Source organism: Epargyreus clarus, unplaced genomic scaffold (assembly GCF_041222505.1).
Source record: "Epargyreus clarus isolate Ecla_fem2 unplaced genomic scaffold, WU_Ecla_fem_2.2 ptg000012l, whole genome shotgun sequence".
NCBI lineage: Eukaryota > Metazoa > Arthropoda > Insecta > Lepidoptera > Hesperiidae > Epargyreus > Epargyreus clarus.
Genome location: NW_027332220.1, coordinates 4,715,835 through 4,741,698, shown reverse-complemented (window position 1 = coordinate 4,741,698; position 25,864 = coordinate 4,715,835). Strand labels below are relative to the sequence as shown.

Here is a 25,864-nt window from a genome sequence, read left to right as displayed (position 1 = left end):
AATGTCATTACGGCACCCAAAAAAAATAGTCCTGTGAAAAAAATTCATTAAAAATATTTCTCCTTCTACTTTTTACATTTTTGAATGAAAAGTTCCAAAAAATGTATGAAAGATGAAAAAAAAAACTTCACCTGGCCACACTTCGAGCCGAGCTCCATGACTGCCCGATACAAAGCGACTCGCTCAAATGTTGCCAACCTCAAACAATTTCACTTCGAAAAATGCATTTTTTCATACATTTTACAAAATGGCTGACACAAGATGCGCCATCTGATTTTAAAAAAATAATATTGCCATATGATAATATTGAGGATACAATCCGGCCAATAAAACAAAAATATCGAAAAAATATTAATATAACCACCGCGCTACGACCCCACAAACACACCTCGAAAAATGAAAGATTTCAAACTCAAATATCTCGGCGGCCATCTTGTTTTTCCAATTTTTTCTAATTTTATCGTAACAGTCGTCCCACAATTAGCCGAAAATGACACCAATCTCAGGTAGGCGCGCAGAATAAAAAAAAATTGAAAATCGCAGGGGGGCCGCCATCTTGAATTTTGTATGTTTCCCATTTTTCCTATAACCACCATAATATACCGAAAAAATATCTTATACATTATTACTACCCCCCACCAATAGTTTAGGCTGAGCTACTCGAAATGTCAAAAAAGTGAAAAAAAAAATCTAGCTCCCAGTGTTGCCAGTTAATTTGGATGCAAATGGTCAAATGTCATTACGACCCCCCTGACAAATACCCATGTAAAATATTTTCATTAAAAATGTTTCTCCTTCTACTTTTTACATTTTTGAATGGAAAGTTCCAAAAAAAGTATGAACAAAGAAAAAAAAACCTAAACCTGGCAACACTTCAAGTCACGCTCCACAACCGCCCCATACAAGGCGATTCGCTGAAATGTTGCCAACCTCAAAATATTTCAATTCAAAAAATGCGATTTTTCATACATTTTACAAATTGCCTGACGAACTATCCGCCATCTGATTAAAAAAATAAATAAATCCGATTTGGTAAAATTGAGCATATATCCGAGAAAAAAAACGAAAAAAATCAAAAAAATATTTAAAAAAACACATCAGTGCCACCCCGCGAACACACCTCGAAAAATGAAAATTTTCAAACTCAAGTATCTCGGCGGCCATCTTGTTTTTTCAACTTTTTCTAATTTCATCGTATCAGTCGCCCTCAAATTAGCCGGAAACGATACCGATATTGGATAGGTGCAAAATAAAAAAAAAAGTTGCCCAATCCAGCTCGGCCGCCATCTTGAATTTTGAAAGTTTCAGATTTTTTCCATAGACACGGAGGCAAACAAAAAATTCCACTCATACATCAAACCCACCCCCCACCACTCCTTCAGGTCGATGAAGTCGATTTTTCGTAAAACTGAAAAAAAAATCCTGCGGCCAGTGTTGCCAGTCGACATCGACGAAAATGGTCAAATGTCATTACGACAGCCAAAAAAAATATTCCTGTGAAAAATGTTCATCAAAAATATTTCTCCTTCTACTTTTCATATTTTTGAATGAAAAGTTTGAAAAATTGTAAGAGTGGGGAGAAAAAAACTCAAACCTGGCAACACTTCGGACCGAGCCCCACTACCGCCTCGAACAAACCAAATAGCTCAAACGTTGCCAACCTCCGAATATTTCACTTCAAAAAATCCGTTTTTTCGTACATTTTACAAATCGCCTAACAGACGACCCGCCATCTTGTTGAAAAAAAAATAAATCCGATTTGGCAAAATTGAGGATATATCCGAGAAAATTTTAAAAAATGGCAACAAAATATTAAAAATCCCAAGAGATACGACCTCCCAAAAACACCTCGAAAATTGAAAAATTTCAAACTCAAATATCTCGGCGGCCATCTTGGTTTTTCATTTTTTTCCAATTTCATCGTAATGCCCACCCGAATATTATTCGAAAAAGAAACAAACATCTGCGTAAAGTCAATAAATAAAAAAGTTAAAAATTTTAAATCGGCCGCCATCTTGAATCTATGGCATCTCATATTTTTCCCTTTGCCTCGGGGGGGAGAGGAGAAAACCCGCCATAGACAACAAAGTCGCTCCTAGACGGCAACATGGAGAACGGCATGTCAGTCAGTCAGTGGTAAGTTCAGGATTATATATATATAATATATAAGGAGTAACAGACGAGCATGCAGTCCACCTGATGGTAAATGGCTACTGCCGCTCATGGACATCTGTAATCAACCCCAGATAGAATTAGATATTCCTACATGAGGTCGGCCACAGATGCGCCGCTAACCCTGAGGACTAAGCTGGAACGCCTCGGAAAAGTCTGCCTCTCTTACCACACCGGACCTTCAAAACGGAACACAGCAGCGCCTAACACTGCTGTTATTACGTAGAAATAGGTGTGGCGGTGGTGCCGCCGGAGTCGAACCACAAAGGGTTCTACCACCTTGTAACTAACTTCTCCAAAACGGCTTTACTGATTTTCACCAAATTTTATATGCATTTTATTATATTTTCATACCCCTAAGTGATAAGGGTTGTTCACCTTTAACATTTTTTATTTTTTTATATGGCAACACAATGTTTGCCGGGTTAGCTAGTATATCTATAGATCTATGAAATGGCTCATATCTTATCTGGGGTTGATTACAGATTTCTATGGGCGGCAATGACCACTTACCATTAGATGGTCATGCTCGTTTGCTGCTTCTATTCAACAACTCTTTTAGAGTTCCGTACAAAAAAAATATATAAACAGAACTGTCACTCTTGTGCCTGTATGTCTGTCGCAGTCAATTTGCACCCAAAAAACTGGACCAAATATTGTTAATTAACCTTTTGTCGTTTACTGGAAGCATCACCGCTACCTATTTCTTAATAACAGCAGTGTTAAACGCTGCTGTGTTCTGGTTTGAAGGGTGTGGTAAGGGAGACATACTTTTCTGAGGCGTTCCGGCTCAGTTCTATGAAGTAGTGGCATATATGTGGCCGACTGCAGGTACGAATCTAATCTTATCTGGGGTTGATTATAGATGTCCATGGGCAGTAGCCAGTTACATATCTGCCCTGAAACTACTGGAACAATGTTTAAATTGGTCATATTTATGTTTATCATATTAACTCCTCAACCAATCTGAAGTTCTCCGATCAAGTTCCTAAGCTGTCTGAAGTGTGTCACGCAGACGATCCTGAACTCGATGCACAAGTACCAGCCGCGGTTCCACCTGGTGCGGGCGAACGACATCCTGAAGCTGCCCTACTCCACCTTCAGGACCTACGTGTTCAAGGAGACCGAGTTCATCGCTGTCACCGCCTACCAGAATGAGAAAGTGAGTATTTTTCTTGACATGTCTTTTTATGTGTATTCATTTATGTGTTGTTATTTTAATTTCGATAATTAATTATTCACATTCATTTGATTTTTGTTTTTTTTTCTAGTATTGATATTATTGTTTGACATTTTATTGGACTTTTACATTCTTATTATTCTCGCACTGTTGTTTAATTTAATTATATTGGATGTTTAAGGAATTTGTTAACTAATTTGAATTTTGAATGTAATTTTAAGTTATTAGCAATTAATATTTAATTTACAATATTTTAATTAATTTCCATACACTAACGCATTAGGTTGACCTGTAATGTTACATGTAAGTTTTTAGTAAATAAATAAATAAATATTTTTTTACACGCTTTATATTAGCTTCACTTGTATGTTTGTCAGTGAGTAACTCCGTTTTTCAGTAGAAAGAGATCAACATACATCCTTATCTTACTGAATGTATGAAAGAATGAAATAGAATACCGAAAGCTTTTTAGTTGATTTTATCATAAAAGCGTGTTTTTAGTTTTTTGAACTATATTTATTTATTTTAGTTTTACTTACAGATAAGTTTTTTTTTTCTAGAGTGAGAAAGTGAATTGTCAGTTATTTTAGTTTTTGTACAGATTAGTTTTTTTATTAATGTGATATTAGTGATAATATTCTTGATAAATTTAAACTTAAATTATAGCCTAAATTATAGCTTAATTTAAATTATAGTCTAGCCGCTCAGGGAATGCATTCCTGACACATCATGTCCGAATGATTTTTCAAACTTTGAAGTGGCGTCGAATATACTATGAAATTATTGTTATCGTTTATTTTCTACAGGAATGGAAAATACTATTAAAACTGCTATTTCCTCAAATTACAACCAATGCAACAAATGTTTACATAAAATTAGAGCAGCTTACTCAACTGGTAACTTCAGCGATTATAGTGGTTAACGCGACTGTCAAAAGTTGCCCGGCGACTATTAGGTATCTTATGCATTCCATACGCGTAGAGTCTACGCCGTAGACAATTCAGTTTTGACAGATTTTTTAGAATAAAATGAGACATACCTATTATGCCGCTGGTCAGTAGCTTAATTGACAGGTTGGTTGCCTAAGCAACTGTATTAGGGGATGGGTCGTGACGTGGTCAATCTTGGTGGTCAATTGCGTTACGACATTTTAATAGTTGTAATTAATATAAAATTGTGAAAATATCATTACCTTTTTAATTTTTTTCAGATAACGCAACTGAAAATCGACAATAATCCCTTCGCGAAGGGATTTAGAGACACAGGTGCGGGGAAGCGAGAAAAGAAGTAAGTACCTAACCTTTGGCAGTACCAACTAACTACTTTTAAGTAACTTATTTGTCTATTAAGAAAGTATCATGAAAAAAAATACGGAGACTTCTATTTACCATTTATTCTTTTAATACCACATCTATAGATAAAAAGCTACGGGGCTCTTTAAACAATAAGAATAATTAGGTGATAATCCAATGAGCTCGCCAAGTGCGATTTGAAGACTTCACAATCACACTTTTTTAAACTTTTTTGGAGAACTATCAGACTTATAGTAGGTTAGCTTACGATGTTAACTTTTTTGAAGAACTCCTAGGCTTACAAATTAAACTCACGATTTTTTAATTCGCTTATAATTAAATAAAATCAGAGAATCACAGCTGGAATTTTCTCCTTGGACTTCCCGACACAGACAAAGTTTAAACAATTAGACTATTACCGCATTTCTACAAATTTAAAGTTTATAAACATGTCTTACATTTATAGATGTTTATTAAATTAAACGATATTCAGCGTTTACCAAATCTCGGCACCTTTTACATTAACCTGGAAGTATTTAAGCGAAATGAACAGCTAACCAAATTAGCGGCCTATCAGTAGATCTCTCAAATTAATTAGACCGACTCCGTTTGATGTAGGGTTGCCATGTTCCGTTTGGACAACTACTTTGTTGGATCGTAACAACAAAAAGGGTAACACAAATTTGAGGGTATGAGTATTTATGAACCCATCCTTTTCTAATTTAGTTTCAGTTTTGTCTATGGTGCATTTTCTAATTGTTGGTCTTGGTAACACTAATTTCAGTTTTGTCTAGGTGTTTGTTAGGCTCTCAGGTGTTTTTGTACTCATCTTTTCCTGTGAGTCTATGACACTTACTAGTGTTAGGTTATTATTCTAATCAAGTTATTTAGGTAATTATTTTTCATGAGAATTTCACGAAAAGTCCGTCCAACGACCGCAATTCGATTTAATAATCATACCTACATTTTCAAAAAGATTACAACAAAACAAATTTCAAAAGAAACAAAATGCCAAATAAAATAGATAAATCTTCTAAATTATTTTGTCTTATATCTGTTATTAATGATTAATCCTATCTATGCAATTTTCCCTAATAAAGATCGTAAATTCACAATTCTACCTTCTAGCATTGTCTAACTATTAGAAGGCAACAATTTGATAGATTGATTTTTTTTATAACAAGTCCATCTATTCAAACTACAATAATTATATAACAAATATCAATTATTATGATATCTCTTGTTGTTCAAACCGTTTATAAAATAATGAAAAATAACGATTTTATTATACATTTCCTTTTTATTATTATGTGCTTTTTTAACAAACATCGCGCATCACGTCTTACGAAATTTTCATAAAAGCACATGAACATAGACCGTCCTCCTATTTCGTAGTTAAAATTCGTAGTTAAAATGATAAAAGTCGCACAGTAGGTGGCTCACTGAAGTCGGGAGATTAACGACTTGAAGCGGAGACTATTTAAGCGAACTAACAGCTAACGAAATTAGCGTCCTATCTGTGAATCTCTCCAAATTAATTAGACCACAAGCGCTCCCCGTCGTGTGACCAAATTTTAGGGAACGTCTGGACGTCCCATTTCGTCATTATTTGCGTTTTTATTACGAATATGCAATCGCATTTAAAATCTATTTTTACAATCTGTGTTGTATACAGATTACGAAATAGTAGGTTTTGTTGTCTCTTATTGGATCCTAATTTAATAAATGGGTAATAATATTGTTTTTTTTTTCATTTTTGCGTATTTCTCATTGGATTGCGTATTCATCTTTTATGCTAATTGCTAATACACAAAACATGTCTGTTTTATGTTTTACTACTAGAAGAATCTTAGAAAACAAATCAATTAATATTAGACATTTGTGGATGTTTATTTTTTTAGAATTATTTCAGACAATACCTCAGGTAATTAAAAAAATCATACCGAAATAGCTTAATATAAGTTCCTATACTTTTAATTTGATAAAGTTATGATTTTAGTCTGCATATTAGTCATAGTCACATTTATTATCTGTCCTAATCTTCAACTACACCTGGCATCACTACCTTCCGAGTAGCACCAACACGCCCGGCGTCGTTCGAAATTCAAATTAAACCAATCCGGCGCCTCCTTATTCGTGTTCCGAGTTTAAACATGGCGGGTAACGGCTCAAAATGGCGGAGTCATTCGACTTGGCGCTTTTTTCCAACGTCTTTAGCGTGCAAGAGAAAATTGGATTTCCGCGATAAAATCGGACTTTTTTTTCACTGCATAATTTGATCGCGCTTACCGCTAAGCTAGTGATGGGCGAAGGGGAAGTAAAGCTTTTGAATATTTTCACGTTTGATTGTTAAATTCCTTACGTCAAATAAAAACTATAAAATTAATAATAAGTAAAAATTTACTTAGATATATTTTCTAGTAATGCCAGGAAAAACATGAACAATGAACAAGAGTTGTCTATACCTGTTTTATAGTCTGCAACATCCCCTATCGTTGGGTAAAAATCGTTTAAATCGATTTAGTAATTTTCCGACTGTAACCACAAACGAAAGTTAAACTTAGAAAATGTAACTTAAAATCATAGATTAGCAAAGATACTTCGCCGCCTTGAAATTGAATGAAGCCACAAACCGCTTATTAGTAAGTTCTTTTTTTGAATTCTTGACAAATAAAAACATTGTTAAGAGAAAATTTACGAATAAATAAATAACTAATACTGCGTAATTTACATAATAAATAAATAATTATTTCAAAAAAATTAGGGACATTTTAGCACGGAGACGTGGCAAAACTTTTTTACGCAACTATTTCAATTCTCAAAACTGGGTACATTTTCTTGTTAGGAGTGAGTAATCTTTACTAATCTATGCTTAAAATAGAAAATATTACTTAAAATCTTTGACAAAATCCGATTTTCTTCGCATCGATAATCCGAGTCCAGAATACAGTCGAGTCCCGAACGAATTCGATTTCGATTGTCTCCCTATCGGTCATCACTAGTTAGCTGGTTGTTTCGTTCATTTGAAATTCAAAGAGAACTCAATTAGTAGATATTCAGACAGTCTAGCCTAGCAGATAACCGTTCGATACTGTCTCATAAATACTTATGCGTTTCGAAATCGATACGATCGAGCTTCTCGCAGTAAATCACTTGTGGGCTTAAATTTATAGCACTAAAGTTTAGTAAATCGGTTTCAGTAACCTAAACTTACTTCCGTAGAAAGGCAGAAGTTTAGTTGTTTCGAAAATAGTAGGTTACTGATTAAGTGATTTAAGATTTTTATATTTTTAAGTCAGTATGAGAAGTAAGAAAGAAAAAGAGCGCACGAAAACCATAAGCGTAATAGAGAAAAAATATTTAGTTCTGCATAAGTTCGATCTTAAAAAAGAAAATATTATTAGCAGACTGATTCCTGCCCGAGGTCGCCCACAGATGGGTCGCTACGACTGAGGACTGAGTGGACTGTTTCAAAAAAGTATGTCTCCCTTACCACATCCTTCAAACCATAACACAGCAGCGTTTAACACTGCTGTTATTAGGCAGAAATAGCTGTAGCGGTGGTGCGACCGGAGTCGAACTACAGAGAGTTCCACCACCTTTATCCTATCCACCTAATCCAATCCTATCCACTAAAAGCCCGTTAAACACTGTATTAGCATAAAATGTTATGTAAATATATAATTTTAGAGCTCGGTGTTTAAGCGTAGGACAGGAAGGGATATTTAATTCGCTTACACAACATTTTGCACCGGAACCTTCCACCGCAGCTTCCGAATTAGAGGGCGCCACGCCGGCCACCGGAAGCTCATCTTTTCAAAATGGCCGCCGGCCGGAAGCGTGGAACGTGAGCGTTTTGACAAACGCCAGTGGAAAGGCAACATGCCGCGAATACCGTGGCCTTTGTCGTGTCGTGTTGGCATTGTCTACGTCGCATTCTTGTGGAGCGTTCTTGGGAACTGTTTCCATGGGATGCGTAACGACTATACGACTTTTTAAGGAATTGATGTATCACATAGCTTAGCTGACATCACGTGGTTACTACTTACTATCATTCACATGGGTATCGTCCGCGCTAAACTGCTAGTTCCGCACTGTCTTTGTCCCGCTAACATCTACAATTTGCTATTCGACGTGACTCGTTTCTATATTCAGAGCGGACTAGCAGTTTGACGCAGATTATACACTTGTAATGAACGCCAGTTAGAATTGGAGTCATACGTAAAGTCAGCCTCTAATTCGGCCATAAGGAGGACCTGAGGACTGAATTGGATTGCCTCTTGTATTTACGTTACCACACCTTTCAGAACAGAACACATCGGATCTTGATAAATCTGCTATAAAGCAGTGTGAGGGCGGTGCCACCTACGGCCACGACCACGGACATTTAAGAACGAAGCACTGATTTACGCAAATATCGATTTGATTACTAAAACCAATTGCTTTTATAAAAAGTATCATTATTTTGCTAGAAAAATATTACTTCACCGTAATCAACTTATATGATTTTTACGACTGCTATAGCATTTAGTGCTTACTTCTTTTAGAGTATGACGCCACATTACAAAATTAAAAGTATATATAAAGCGGTGTTTCTTTGCAGTAACATGTGTTTCTAGGCAGACCTTGTCGGCACCTTTGATATGGATCAAGTTAGACCATTTGAGGAATTTAATTGACGTAATTATCGTTCTAATAAGCATTACTAATACTTTTCTTAGGATTGGAACCATTTATTCGCTACTTTATAGTCTATATGTATCTTTGTGTTATCTGTACAGAGCGGGCATAACAATTTCTGTTATAACCTGTAGTTTTTATAAAATAAAGGTAAAGCAACGCAGTCCACCTGATGGTAAATAATCACTGCCGTCCATAGGCATTTATGGATATTAATTTTAAATATATTTTGTCGTGATAATTAATCTTAAATCATTAATACCCGCATTGTAAGATACAATTTATTGATTTTTAGAATTCTGCTAGATATATTACCATTTAGTAATATTTACAAATACGGTTTCTATTTATAAAGACACTTCATAATATTTTTTATTTCTATATTTACTCAATCCACAGCAGCTTAATTTATGATATAAAAAACTTAATATCAAAATATTAGCCAAAAATGGATTTACATTTTAAGTTATAGATAAAGTAGGTATAGTCACTAAATATGTGTGTGCGACGTGCGTGCTTGTGAGTATGTGTATGCATATTAATAAACAAAAAAATAAATAAATATATATTAACTTAAATATTAATACTTATTAATAAATATTTAATATCATAAATAACCTTTTAAAATATTGCAACAAAACGTTCAATCTCTATCACGCGTTAAAAACCGTACACGTCATTACCCAGAATACCGTACCGTGAGTACCGGGACAGTGGAACCATCCCCGGGCACAGAGGTCATCTTTGATACTGTGTAACGTGCCGTAAACGTCCCGTGGGTACATCGCTAATTAAGACGTGCCGACTGATCTAACAATTACTGTTGGGTGTACAATTATACTGCTTTGTTACAAAGCGTTCTGTTACATTTCTATTTTATACTTAAATAGGTTACATTTGCGTAGAAAGTATAACAATACCTATATTATAGACATGTATTACTTTTTATTGATGTTTAAGTGGGAATATGTCTGTGTAAAAAACAGCAGTGTTAAGCGCTGATGTGTTCTGGTATGAAGGTAAGGGAGACATACTTTGCCGACGCGTTTCATCTTAGTCCTCAGGTTCGAATTTTTACTATCTGGGGTTGATTACAAATCTCCATGGGCAGCAGTAGCCACTTACCATCAAGTGGACGGCATGCTCGTTTTCTACCTCAACATTATAAAAAAAAATGCTCTATATTAATATTCCATGGGTTCCATGGGCACACAAACACATAGATTTAGAATAGCAAACTTATCATTTCTATGTCCGGCTGGATCGAACCCGGAACCCGCTGCGTGTCACACCGTTTTGTCACAACTTGGCTACTGTCATCATTATAAAATTAAAAAAGTCTAAATTGATAACAATAGAATTCTATTTGAACGTAAACAAAAAATATATTGAATTATATGTAAAATTAAATGAAACATCAACGTCTTGAAAACAATTTGTCTTATTACCCTTAACTGAATAAAGGAAATTGCCTAAAATCAACCCCACTCGCGACATTCCAAAATAAGACAAGAATCACAACACCTCTTTAATAAACTGCCCTTGTCTTCCGTACGAGAATGGGTTCAATAAAAAGCGGTTTCCCGAGGGTTACCGCAACCGTTTTGGGGGTAAAAATTTGGTGGAATTACAAGGCCGGTCACCCCAAGCGGAGTTTACTTTGTAATGCGAGCACCCTAATGCGTACAGTTTAGCATAGGGTTGCCACTCATGAGTTACTTAAATAAAAAAAAAATATTTTTTTAAATAGCAAATGCGCGATTATTGTTTATCCATTTTCCCAATATCTCATAAAATAGGAGTCAATAATAATATTACTAATCACAAGTTGTCTCGTAAATTTGTTTTTTAAAACAGTGATCGCGTGATAATTATTTTTCCCCGTTTCCGAATACAGGGGATATTTTTATAAATAAGATTAACGTATAATTTTAAGTATAACCTATAAGTATGGGGTCCTTTGTCCGTGTTCTACAATTTTATTTTTACCCAATGTCTGACTTACTTGAGGCACCCATCTTAATCTTCAGGACTGTTCATCAGATGGAACCACTATTCCTAATAGAGTTGGTAACAGAGCGGCAGGGACTTCTGATTACACTACACGCTCGTTTACATCTTATAAAAAACGATAAAAGAATCAAATAATAGAGATTATAGATAAAGGCAAAAGTATTCCCTTAAAATTAAGTAATATTTCAAGCGTGTACAATGTTTAAAACTATTTGAATGTCCAAGTCGGTACAAGCCGGTACCTGGATTTGAGCGAAGTATTTAACCTTACAATAATTAATTACGAAATTTTAACCTAAGTTTTCCTTGTTATTTTAAAATGCTGGTTTAAATCAAATATAAGGTACGTGTCGTAACTGGGCGGTAATAAAATATGAAAACTCCGTGATCTTTGTGTGAAAGAAATAATATCTAGTTTAATTATACTTAGGTATATGAATAATAAAATAAATATTTAGTAATAGAATTTTAATATTAATTTTGTTAACTGATACATAAACATGATGTCCACTTTAATGTCGATGAGTAAGTTATTACAAATACATAGAAGGAATTTTTAGTTATTAAACGCTTTCTACACTCACAGTCCCACACTAGGATTCCCTGTGTCGTGGGTGCCATGGACACACACATAGACAAATACACAAACACCCAGACCCAGAAACAGAAATCTAAATTCATCATTTAGATATCTGACTGGCCGGGGATCGAACCCGGGACCCTTTGTGCGTCAGACCGGTATGGTGACCGCTCCGCCACGCGGGTTTTTAGTTATTGTAGTGAAAATTATCTTTAAAATATTTTTTCTTTTACCTCAGTTCTAAAGTTGATAATCTACCAAAATATATGGTCAAATTGGTCAAACTTCGAACTGTGATAGTCAGGAATTGGTTGAGATTGAATTTACTAGCAGGCATAAGCGAATATCTTTTACCGCTTCCTCGCTGACAATACCACAAGTACATTAGCAGTTCAAAACAAATCCTTGAATTAAACCGAAGAAACTGTCATGGAATTTTGTAACATCACGAAGCATTTTGTTATAATTGTTGAAACAACGAAACCTCATGACACGCAAGGGCTTAATAAAAGCAATTAGAGCACTCTAATTACCGCCAAATTAAGAAACCAATCTATTAACAATGTTGCAAACAATGTGCATTTGTGCAATGCTGGTCGATTTCCTTTTTATATCCACCATTAGTACCTTATTGTACAATTATGATTGTTAAAGATAATCAATCACACATCCGAAAGATATAATCTTGGCAAGATTTCTACACAAAGAATTTAATAATCCTTAAAGTTTGAATGATTTATAGACTTTTAAATGTATAATTTTATTGTTTTTTTATAAGCTAAGAGGTTTCAGTTCAGTTCATTCAGTTCTTCTGACGCATAGATTAGTAAAGATACTTCGCCGCCTTGAAATTGAATGAAGCCACAAACGGCTTATTAGTAAGTTCTTTTTTTTGAATTCTTGAGAAATAAAAATATTTTTAGAGAAAATTTACGAATTAATAACTAATACTGCGTAATTTACATAATAAATAAATATTTATTTCAAATATTTTAGGGACATTTTTGCACGGAGACATGGCAAAACTTTTTACGCAACTATTTCAATTCTCAAAACTGGGTACATTTTCTTGTTAGGTAGTGAGTAATCTTTACTTATCTATGTTTTGAGGATAGTATTACATACGAGTAGTACGTAACACCATCTATTTCAGAAAATCCGCAACAATCTTATTACTTTGACAAGTTTTGACAGTTGAAGTCAATTTAACAGATAGTAAAGTTTTTTTAATTGCACGACGAGGCGAATAACAGATAATATTGTTTTAATATATAAATTACACATACATTAAGTATGTAGCATCTATGCTAGCATAATTAAACATTCTAATCTACATATTTTTTTTACAAAATATGGATACATGAATCGCAATAATTATTTAAAATTGTTTTTTCGTATTGACAGCCCTGGATACAAGGGGTGGCACAAATTAAATTCTATCAGTCGGCGATGAGACGAGTTAATAAAATGAATTTTACGGTAGCCAGGGGTGTCGGATGATGCAATGTTTTCGGATATCGTTATTCGTTACATCGTAGTGGCTAAATAGGATTGTATTTGCGACATTATAAAACAACTCAACATAAAGTGCAGAGTAGTGTTTTGTTTTTTTATCATGCGACGGATTCTCGGGTTTTGACCATTTTGACAAGTGAGTGTAGATTTAATGAAATGAAATGATTTGCAAGATTTGAAAAGTTTTAAATAATAACATTTTAAAACTGAGATATTCAAATAAAACTGTTAAATCTAGAAAATTTTAACCTATTGACTTGGTTAACCTATTGAAAACTTCCCTGATACTTACTTACTTATGTAAGTAAATATGAAAGAAATCTAAATAGAGGTCAATAAAAGTTATTATTGTTTGAAACAACGGGATTTTTCAGATAAAAAAAATCATTCTCCAATTCCTACGAGATGCAAAGATAAATTTCTAAAGCATTGGGCATTTGATTGTTAAAAGCCTGCAATTTGCTTTAAAAAGATACTCACTTTTCAATGACGGCGGTACCACTGTCAGCGAAATCCAAAAGAGTAAATCCCAAAAGAAACCATGTTGCGAGTCGAAGATCTTAAACAATGTACTTATTTATGAAATATAAGTAGCAAATATGTATCACCGTCACCTCTGAATCTTCGATGTGCATGTTAGAGAGTTGTTTCCTTGCCTTAACTGTGAAGTAAATACGGAAACCAAGGTGCCTGAGAGTTCTGTAAAAAAGTTTTCAAAGGTGACAGTCTAAAAGGTGACCCGCGTCTAGAAGCAAACTAGCATACCGTCCATGATGGTAAATGGCTACTGCAGCTCATTGACATCTGTAGTCAATCCCAAATAAGATTAGATTCCTACCTGGGGTTGACTACATAGATGCGTTGATACACCTAAGGAGTAAATTGGATCGTGTGATAACTATGTATCTCTAACCACACCGTAGAAACCGAACATGGCAGCTCTTAACACTGCTGTTATTAGGCAGAAACAGGTGTGGCGTGGAGTCGAACCACAAAGAGTTCTAACTTGAAACTTTTTTTTTTTTTTCATAATATAGGAGTAGCAGACGAGCATGCAGTCCACCTGATGGTAAGTAGCTACTGCCGCCCATGGACATCTGTAATCAACTCCAGATAGGATTAGATATTCCTACCTAAGGTCGGCCATAATTCTCCCTTACCACACCCTTAAAAACGGAACACAGCAGCGCCTAACATTGCTGTTATTAGCGATTAAACTTCACTTAATCGCTAGTCACCAGTGATGAGACAGATACCTTACGGAGTTGGGGTAGAAAACAATGCGAGATAAAGAGTTGTTTGTTTTCGGGCGACAGTAGACAAATAATTGCCCAGCCGTTTTTGGGGTGCCGGCTTTTAAATATTCTTAAATTTACCGCAAGAGACTGTGTACGCTTACTTATAGCTCCTTGTTTGTGACAATCAGGAGGCAAGTGTCTTATTTTTGGCTGTTTTCTTATACAATTGAAGTTGCAAACGAGTATGCATTGATGTTAAACTCAGTGATGCTCATAGACATTTGTTAGTTCATCTATATGAGTCATTTGTATGTTCATGTTTGAAGGTGGTATAGAACCCTTTGTGGTTCGACTCCGGAAGCTCCCTATTTTTGCCACATAACAGCAGTGTAAGCGCTGCTGTGTTCTGGTTTGAAGGGTTTGGTAAAGGAAACATACTTTTCCGAGGCATTCCAGCTTAGTCCTCAGGAGTAGCAGCGCATCTGTGGCCGACCTCAGGTAAGAACATCTAATCCTACTGGGGGTTGATTACCGATGTCCATGGGCGGCAGCAGCTACTTGGTAAATAGACATTGCCGCTCATTGACATCTGTAATCGAGTCAAAAAACTATTAGATTCATATCTAAAATCAGTAACAGATACTTTGTTTTCTCCGAGGTCTAAGTGGGACCGCCTTCATGTAAATATCTCGCCCTGACCACACATTATAGTCTCTTATAAAACACACAGTATTGTTACAATGTAATTGGTGCCTCGAATCATGAAGGCTTCTACTTATAAAATTATTAAAAATATACTGGTATGTTTTTCCTAAATTGTCAACGGAAGTAATTTCAAAAACTTTAACTTTAATCGCGTGACAAAGAAAACGAATTACCATAGACACCGAGTTTAAAATGACAGTCTGCACTTTCCCGTCCCTTTGTGGGGTGTCAAACGTTTGACATTTTGGGTAATGGGCCACCGCGACCCTTGAAAGGTTAATCATATCCTAATGATAGTGCGCGAACCACATTTGCCCTTTCGTTGTTAGTGATAAACGAAAGGCAATATAAATTATATTAAACGCAAAATATTTCCTATTTAAGCGTACACTTTGTCGGCCTCTATATTTCACACTTAGGTATAGTCCGCGTAAAGCTGCTAGTCCGCTCTGAATATAGAAATGAATCGCGTCGCCATAGCAAATTGTATGACTACACCTGCTCGCAACAACTTCAGAGCGGACTAACAGTTTGGCGCGGACTATATCTATGTCTTATAATATGAATGTTAAGTATTGCCGTGTTCTGCTTTGAAGGGTGTGGTTAGGGAGACATACTTATCTGAGACTATCCAACTTGGTCTTCAGTGTTAGTAACGCATCTGTGGCCGAGCTCACGTAGGAATCTAAGGTTATCTGGGTACATGGGTTAAGTGTCCTTGCGGCAGTAGCTATATACAATCAAATGGACTGCATGTTCGTTAGTTTCTTCAATGTTATAAAAAAACCTGTATTAATAATAATAATAACATAATTTATTCAAAACAATATGGGTGCCATTTAAATAACTAGACCCAAACGGCACGCAATTTCATTACCGAAGTTGGACTTATTTAAATAATTTAACTTTCGCTCATTATGGAGAAAAACCACTGATCAGTTGTGGAACATAAAAATATTGTCACTGACACATGTCAAGTTTGATAACAAGCCCGGCATTTTGGGTTTATAGTATCAAAACTGTAAATCTCGAATATATGTAGTTAGGTATTTGATCAAAAGCCGTATTTTATACCCGGCCTGCGACATATCCTAGGACCGTACATAGGATAAATCCATCTATTCTTTGCGTCAAGACTGGAACATTTGAATATACTGACGATACTTACATCAATGCCAGCGGCGTCTATTCAAGTACTAATAAAACATCTACGTCATATAGCTACTGTACTATGAACTTTATACAGCAGCTTGTACGTAAACAAGTGCATTCGAGCGCGTAGTACAGTGGGGCTGTTGTATCAAAAATGATACGTCGAGTTGGACAAAATTGGTCATGATTTTGACATACGTTGATATTTATATTTTGGAGGAAGTTTCGACAGTTGGTTCTGGAGCGAAATACTAGAGAGAAAATATGAAAATATCGCTTATGTTTTTATAGCAGTATATTATATAGCCTCGTGCTATTTTGGCCTCTCACGTTGGCGCTCTATGATTCATATCTCCGGCATAACTATTTTTCCATGGCATGCGTATTAGAAATTACTTATCAGTATCAAATACTTTCACGGTACAGGGAAACATCATAAGGAAACTACATTTAAGTTCTTTAAAAGTTCTTTAAAAAAGTTCTTAAAGATGTGTGAACTCTACGAATCCGCACTTTTCTAGCGCAGTGAACTAAATAACCCCTTAAAACTTGGGTAAAACCGACTGCGGAATCTTTTTGACGAATTTTACGAGATGTCGTTTAATAGAATAAAACTATTTCTTGATTCAAATTACAACTTTTATATTTGCTTAAATTATTCCCGCGCAAAATACAACTCGAATGTCAAGAGCGTTATTTTTCTTTTTTTATGCCAAGTCACTATATTATCACTACCAGTGAGGTCACTTATTATTATAAAAATAAAACATCATAAAAATAACACAAAATAATTAATTAAAATAATAGTATAATTAAATAATTTGAATATATTTGTAAAACGTTAGATTCGTCTAAATTATGTACCTACCCAACAATGGTTTATTTGTTTTATTGGGTGTTCGCAGCAAGAATTTTCTATTAGACATCTTGGACATACTAAATTATCTGGCGCTCCGTGCCAACGAAGTACATCAAGTTTACGTCACAATAATTTACTAGTTACGTAAATAAGTACGCACGCTTAGGTATTTGTCGCGTTTTCCTTAAACGTATCAAAGTTATTGATAGCTTCGAATAGGGGTTGGTAATGTATTTTAATGGATGACAACATACATATACTTACTACCTATATTCTTGAAGTGAAAACTTCTTTAGCAGCGTTGTGAACTTTTTGTGACGAGTAAAAAAAAAACTCGCGTCAGGACACGTGACCTGGTCAAAAATTCGTAAGACGACAAAGCAAACTGCAAAAGTAAGATGTCATCCGATGGCAACATAGAAAAAATATATCAATAGGTGTCCGTTTCAATTTTTATTTATTATATTTTATTATTCAGGTTAGGTTTCCCAAGTTTTCATTTCTGCCGGCACTCCCGGTGTGCAATCCGTTGTTTTCGTTTTAAATGTTGCACATTATTCATACATAACTTAAAGTCATAGAGCCCTTCGTGGTTCGACTCCGGAGACTTACTTTCCTTATAATAGTACTGTTAAGCGTTGTTGTGTTCCACTTTGAAGGGTAGGTATAATAATCGGGAGAGACTTATACGATGTGTTGCCAGTTGCCACTCATTAAGTCGTAACAGCGTGTATCGTCGTGCCAAACGAGCATGCAATCCACTTTTTTTTATAACATAGGAGTAGCAGACGGGCATGCAGTCCACCTGATGGTAAGTGGCTACTACCCCCATGGACATTTGTAATCAGCCCAAAATTGGATTAGATATTCCTAATTGAGTACGGCCACAGACGCGCCGCTACCCCTGAGGGCTAAGCTTAAACGCCTTAGTATGTCTCCCTTACCACACGGTTCAAACCAAAACACAGCAGCGCTTAACACTGCTGTTATAAAGCAGAAATAGACGTGGCGGTGGTATCGCCGGAGTTGAACTACAGTGAGTTCAACCACTTTTGAGCGACCTGAGCTGTTGTCTTTTCCTTTGTAGCAAAATTATCTTTAACGTTTTTGAGTCAAATAGCCAATAACTTATAGGCAATTCAGATCCTTGCATAATGATAACACGAGCAGTCTGTCCGTGTACCGCAGGCAGGCGCTGCTGACGGCGCGCGCGGACCCGCGGGACGACGACGACGAGCGGCCGCTGGACGTGGGCGGCCCGTCCAGCCCGCCGCCGCCCGCGCCCTCCGCCACGCACACCACCAGCTGTGAGTATTGTTACGTTTTATTTTATTTATAGCCTATATTTATTTGGAAAATACGAGTAAGAGTTATGCTAGTACGTTTGATTGAGGATATCGAGGATTTTTTTGCACAGTAATAGTTGGTTTTAAACAAGTTTAAATCGAAAGGAAAATATTAGGAAAGAAAAATACCTAACTGCTGTAAATAAATATTAATTACCTAATTATATTTCAATACTTATACATAACGATTATTGTATAGTTTATTTATGGTAACAATTTTTCCGTTTTTCTATTTCAAAATGATTATTTAGGTCTAGCACGAGTGCTAAATTGACCAATCGAAGATGTACCGAATAATAATTCTTTGCTTTGGAAGAGCCTTGAATTAATGTAATATTTGTTGTTGCAGCATGGTTCAGCTCGAGCGGTGGCGGCGCGGACTCCGGCGCGGACGAAGCGGGCTCGGACTCGTCGTGTTCGGGCGGCGCGCGCGCCTCCTCCCCTCCCGCGGGCCCCTCGCGGCCCTCCCCCGCGCCCGACGTGTCCCTCGGCCCGCCGGTGCAGCCGCCGCTCCTGCCGTACCTGTACCCGCCGTCGCTGTACCCGCCGCCGTTCTTCCCGCCGCACCAGATGCCGCCGGGGCTGCTGTTCAACCTGCACCCGCTGCTGCAGCAGTACTCGCTGCCGCCGCCGCCCGCGCCCGCGCCCGCGCCGGCGCCGGGCAAGGGGCACCGCTTCGCGCCGTACGCGCTGCCGGGGCTGGGCTCGGCGTTCGAGCAGGTGGCGCCGCGCGCGCGCAGCCTGAGCTCGTCGCCGGCGCGCGGGCGCGGCGCGGGCGCGGGCTCGCCGCCGGCGCGCGCCGCGTCCGCCGAGCCGCCGCCCGACGCGCCCGCCGCCGCCACGCCGCCCTCCGACCTCAAGAGCATCGAGCGCATGGTCAACGGGCTCGACGTCGAGACCCAGGACTGACTCGCTACCCCGCGCTGTACATAGTATATTTATATCGAGTCTCGTATCGTTGTCTCGCTCGCTTCGAACCAAAAAGTCGGACACTGACGGAGCGCCCGGGCGTCGTTTTGTATCGTTCCTATTTTGTTTTTCTGTCGAGTTCTAATCGGGTCGATTCGTGTATGGATTGTAAATAGTTAAGCTTACACTGGACGGTCGTCGGACGTCCGCGAGGAGGTTCGCCGGCGGAACTCGTCACGTATGTAACGTCGCTCACGACTCGCTGTTCTGGTATGACCATAGATAAGGTTTTTTTGTATGACATTATATTTTATTAAAAAGATATTATTTTTCCTACGCTATATTAAATTACGATTACTCACAATTTTATTTTAGTCATATCTTGTTTAAATTATTTATTTATCGTTTATCCATGGTTATTATGGAACAGGGGCGGTGCTATTCCCTGCAGCGTGACTGATAGCAGATCGATTTATTTTTTCGAAAGTTTGAACTTTGACGTCACTTGCCACGTGACGGCGCTGCAAGGAATAGAAGTATATTGTAAGGAAGGACGTGACGCCTTCTCTTGAACACGTAGTATGAATGACACAATAGTAATCACTTAGACTCCACTGCAATAGAGAATAGGGGTAAACCCTTCGACTGAGATAAGGTTTTGATGATGGCATTGGTTACAATTATTGCATAAATGGTAATTGCATAGTGGTTAATGTAAATTATTAATAAACTTATGGTCCGTTCTGCCTGTAACGTACCTATCTCTCGTGCAGACAAATGAATTGCCATTTGAATGTATACTACATAATTTATTTTAAATTCTAGACCAATTTAGTTCAAATTGATTTTTATATGCATACTAAGGCAAATGACGCTTATGTGCTCTGTGCGTCCTATACGCGACACCAATTTTCAGACAATGCAAAAAATGATTTGCCTTATGTATCGGTTTCGTAAAAAAACTATTTTACCACACCTTAAGTATAAATTCCGCCTAAAATGACTATTGTTGTAAAATATGATTGCCAGTTAAAATGCTGGGTTAAAACTCTAAATAAAATGAAAAAATGTTTATACGTATGGCATAATATCGCGGTAATAACAACTCTGTGACGCATATGTCACGTGACCAATTCACATTTAAATCTTGTTAAAACATTCTTTTTTCGAAATAAACTAATGACGTCACAAACCTTAGCCTGTCGAAGACTTTGCTTTCATTTCGTTTCATATCCCACTTTCATAGATTAATTATTAAATAATATCGCTTTATTTTGTAAATACAATTTGTAAGGTATATGTATGTGTTTACTAATAGACATATTTTGAAAATATGTTTTGTCAATTGTGCTGTGAAGAAATCGTGTGTTTAATTATTGTTTTCCGAAAATTTGTTACGATTATTAATTTTATTTGATGTGTGTTACAAAACTTTGTGAAAATTGTATTGATAATAAGTATTCTTGATATAATAGTAAAATGTTTTGATGGAGCATGTATTTTTTTCAAAAGTACATAATTATTTGAAAACAAAAATTAAACACCGAATAAAAAAAACGATTGATGAAAATCTAACTGTAAGTTAAATTTTGTAATATATAGTTGATAAATATGTAGTTAAAATACAAATATATAATTATAAAATGAATATAATTTTCCATGGAATTCATTAAATTTAAGCTCATTAAAAGTTTAACTTGAAATAGTTGTAAAATTCATTTTGCCATTACTTTCTCTACATTAAAGTTACAAGTGATTTGATTCGAAATAAGTGTTTGTTCAGTTGCCATTTTTCTACAAACAGGTTTGCTGCAAGAAACGAGACTGTACTTCACATTTGACAGCTGTAATTGAGAACTATTCATTTAAATATATAGATAAATCTATTGACAAAATTATACATTGTTTCTTTTCTTACAAACCCTTGAAATGCTTGAAAGCGAGACATTCTACGCGAGATAAATGAAATAAAGGGTGAACTGTTTTGCATCACATAAAATAACAAAAGTCCATGACATGATTATATTATAGGAAGGTACCCCATAAGCAGCTGTAGGCAGCATACAATTACATATTCATTTTTTTTCGAATAATGTCTGTGTTAGAAATTATTTCTTCCTTTTATTCTTAACGGCGATGGAATATATCGTAAAAATATAAGTAATTCTAATCAATCCTGGTCACTTTGAATAATGCTCCGCTCGTATAACCGCGTTTACCCAACGCGCCAATGGACTTCTATTACTACGAGGCCCGAAACCTCATTGGTAATTGGTAAAGACATCATCACCTACAAAATAAATAGTTCAAGCAAATAATATACTATTTTAAAATAAGGTCGCAAGCGTGACACCCTATAGAGTTATAAAAATATGTTATAAATAATCTCACACACATTGCGGTTTGTTTTAAAACAGGTTTTATTTCATCCTAACTAATAAATGCGTATGTGACTTTGTTTGTTACACGCCTTAGCTACATAACCAATTATCATGATATTGTACACACGTTGTCAGGGATTCAAAAAGGATATAGGGTGCCTTTTTTTCCGAAAATAGTACCGTTCCCGAGGGAGTACCTTTGATCGCGAGCGAAACCAAACATAAAACTAGTAAGAAGGACTTTTTGAAGGTGGTAGAACCCTTTGTGGTTCTACTCCGGCGGCACCACCGCCACACCTACTTCTACCTAATAACAGCAGTGTTAGGCGCTGCTGTGTTCCGGTTTGAAGGGTGTGGTAAGGGAGATAGACTTTTCCGAGGCGTTCCAGCTTAGGCCTCAGGGGTAGCGGCGCATCTATGGCCGAACTCAAGTGGGAATATCTAATCCTATCTGGGGTTGATTACAGATGTCCATGGGCGGCAGTAGCCACTTACCATCAGGTGGACTGCAAGCTCGTCTGCTACTCTTATATTATAAAAAAAAAGAAAATCTCGTTGCATTTTTCATATTTCTTAAAAACGCATTTTTCATTTTCCTTGCGTATTAATACGCAAATATACGAAACATACATATTCACCCAAATCATACACGATCTACAAAACGCAGTGTATCTACAATCAGCGCCGTGACAAACGCATAGGCAATAACGCGATAGTTGTGTAACAAGCATCATAATCCACGTAATTGGAGACGTTCCCAACGCTAAGGCACGGTGCTAACTGTGCGACACGCAAAGCTGTCGCTTGCATCTGCGACTGGTCGTAATTCAAGAAACGACCATTTCAGTATTCGAGTTAGTAGTTTAAAACTCTGCCACTTAATGAGGGAAATCGAGGTTCGTAGCCTTTTTTCAAAATGAATTATCACTTATGTGAAAGCAATTTTCTTGAGGAAATCTACTCGTCCGAAAGTTATTAAGTCTCAAATGGTATGGAAACTCTACTAAACCGCCACACGTTTACCTGTCGCACGTAACTAGTCTAGTGGACTGTATCTAGTCGCTACGACAAGAAGGAATCGCCAGGTTTGAAAATCGTTCAACAGAATACACGAAAAATGTCGGCAGTTCTACCAGTCGCATGTCGCACAGTGTGTTACGTACCTAAGGCTGTGTACACAAGATGTAATCGCTACAGCGAGGTGTCACGTACGTAGGTAATTGCGTCCGCTATCAGATTGTCGCCTCGCGATTCGCCCACTTAGAGGATCTGTATGCTAAACTAGTTTTTGTACTGGGCGAAAGTTAGGCTCGATTCATACGCTAAACCGGATTTTGACAAAGGATAGATCATTATTTCCACGCTTTATAAGGACTTAATTAAGGATTTCTCGAACAATGAGTTGTTTATGCCGTTTGAATCACAGCATTAAATGTAGTTCTATTGGCCTATTGCCTGGCTTAATTGGCTTATATCTTCAGTGTATTAAATAAGGTTGATTCGATACATAATTTTCCAAAATAACTGCAGAATAACCTTAACATTAATATTAATTCTTCATTTCTTTTATAATATTGTATGCCCATTGCCCATGAGGCCGTAATATGGCGGATATTCCCCAAAGTACACCTACGTTTTAAACCTGTGTTCCACAATAAAGTTATTTGATTTGATTGATTTGATTTGAAATTATTTGTACACATAAAAATAGACTATTAATATGAGTTACAGTCATGCGGCTAGAGGCTAAGATAATAATAATACCTAAGTAAAAGAAGTTAATCTAAAATAATTAATTTTAGATTTAACCTAACTCAGTATGAATTAGTCAATAATATACTTAATATGCTATAGTATCATGTACATAGGACGATAGGTAAATAATGGTGTACACGGATTTTAACCTAATATTATAAGAACAATAGATAAAGATAAATAGAGAAAGATAGGTGTTAATTTGTTTACACTTTGAAAATGGCAGTTATTAAAATCACAGAATATCACTATACCACTGCTAGACGAGGTTCATAGACCACACCAAGTGTACAGTGAGGTGCAACAACTAAGATCACAGATAAGTGTAAGCAAGCACCAACGTCACTTGTATCGCAGTGTTAGATTGATAAACTGCTAAGATTGCGGCTCTAACCCATTCATACTCTACGGGATTTGGGTGTGTAATGAGCAGATGTGAATCGGGACACTGCCGGACTTACAATGAGGTCGTAATAAGCACATTCGCTGTCCACATTGTTTACTTATTGTGTGTGTATTTTTTGTAAGGCGATAGACTAGAAAATGTATAAAAAAACAAATACTTCTTTTTATAATATAGGAGTAGCAGACGAGCATGCAGTCCACCTGATGGTAAGTGGCTACTGCCGCCCATTGACATCTGTAATCAACCCCAGATGGGATTAGATATTCCTACCTGAGGTCGGCCACAGATGCACCGCTACCCCTAAGGACTAAGCTGGAACGCCTCGGAAAAGTGTGTCTCCCTTACCACATCCTTCAAAACAGAACACAGCAGCGCCTAACACTGCTGTTATTAGGCAGAAATAGGCGTGGCGGTGGTGCCGCCGGAGTCGAACCACACAGGGTTCTACCATCTTCAAAATATTGACAAACCTACGTCATGATATCTATAACTTTTTACTTAACATACTACAAATCTACATTATTAGGAAAAAGCTATCTAAACATATGAATCATACATGAAGTTTTAGTATTACATGTGGCGGTGAGGCCGCCGGTCAATCTAAGGACTTGGGCACAACGGACCTGGTCTGGTCTAACACCTTATGTGTTTGAGCTTAACTTAGCAGCTTATTCGGCGTGAGGAACTTTTGACGGTTTTACGGAAAGACTGCCTGGTTATTAGTTGTACCTCATTAAAAAACGATTACATTTCCAAACTATTTAATCAGAATCTTCTTTCTCCATCTACATCCAAAAAATATATAGTTATCTACATCAACCACTGCAACAAAATTATAAAATATTTAATGAAATGCAATATACAAACAAAAGTACACAGCCCAAAGCTAGTGTTGTAAAAAAAATATTTCTCATCTAGATCCGTCAATTCAATGGATAGGCTCTTCACGACTTGGTGCGTCCATCGCGATAATCGCTGACACGTACTTGTGTAAGTACCTAGTACCTACTACGAAACAATTCTACTTACATTATATTGTCTTACGACATTTCTGCTGCGGGAAAATTATATCATAGATTAGGTGTGCCCTGCGGTTTCATCCGCGTTAAAAAAAAATCTAACAATATCATGAAGAAAAAAAAATCGTCAAGACTAAGTAGCCTAAGTTACTCCTCATTACATCAGCTACCTGCCAATAAAAGTCACGTCAAAATCGGTCCAGCCATTTCAGAGATTAGCCAGAACAAACAGACAGACAAAAACTGTAAAAAATGTTATTTTGGTATATGTACCGTATGTATATTCATATGCATGTAGTAAAAAGCGGTTATTTCAATAATAAAACACTGCAATTTTATTTATTTTTATAGACGAATATGAAACCGTCACATCATCATAAGCAAATAAACATTATACCTACCTGTGGCCCACATGTAGTAGGTATTGCTTTAAAATAAAAAATCCGCATCTAAGTCCGTTAAATCACGGATAGGCTCTTTGCGTCTTGGTGCGTACATCGCGATAATCGCTAACACGTAGTACCTATGTAGTATGTACCTTTTTTTTTTGTTTACGAGGGGGAAACCTTCCAAAGGTACCCGACGACGTGGGAGCGACGCCGGGTTATGTGGGACTTTTACCGCATTAAAACCCCCCCGGTAGCCGTCCTCAGCGCTTTGCG

At 36.7% G+C, this 25,864-nt stretch overlaps 1 protein-coding gene across 9 annotated transcripts in view; it reads left to right on the top strand.

Moving 5' to 3' along the window:
* LOC140746175 (T-box transcription factor TBX2) overlaps positions 1 to 21,539 on the top strand; it is a 324,177-nt gene extending 302,638 nt beyond the window's left edge. For 5 of the 9 annotated variants that reach the window (XM_073078214.1, XM_073078211.1, XM_073078207.1 and 2 more), the window contains 4 exons: positions 3,176 to 3,334; positions 4,563 to 4,639; positions 18,557 to 18,693; positions 19,082 to 21,539. In XM_073078214.1, the coding sequence (XP_072934315.1) occupies positions 3,176 to 3,334; positions 4,563 to 4,639; positions 18,557 to 18,693; positions 19,082 to 19,641 (933 nt within the window). In that variant the 3' untranslated portion in view covers positions 19,642 to 21,539. The remainder of the gene's footprint in view (positions 1 to 3,175; positions 3,335 to 4,562; positions 4,640 to 18,556; positions 18,694 to 19,081) is intronic. The other 4 variants (XM_073078213.1, XM_073078209.1, XM_073078212.1 and 1 more) reach the window with 1 other exon arrangement.
* Positions 21,540 to 25,864: the final 4,325 nt, after the last annotated feature.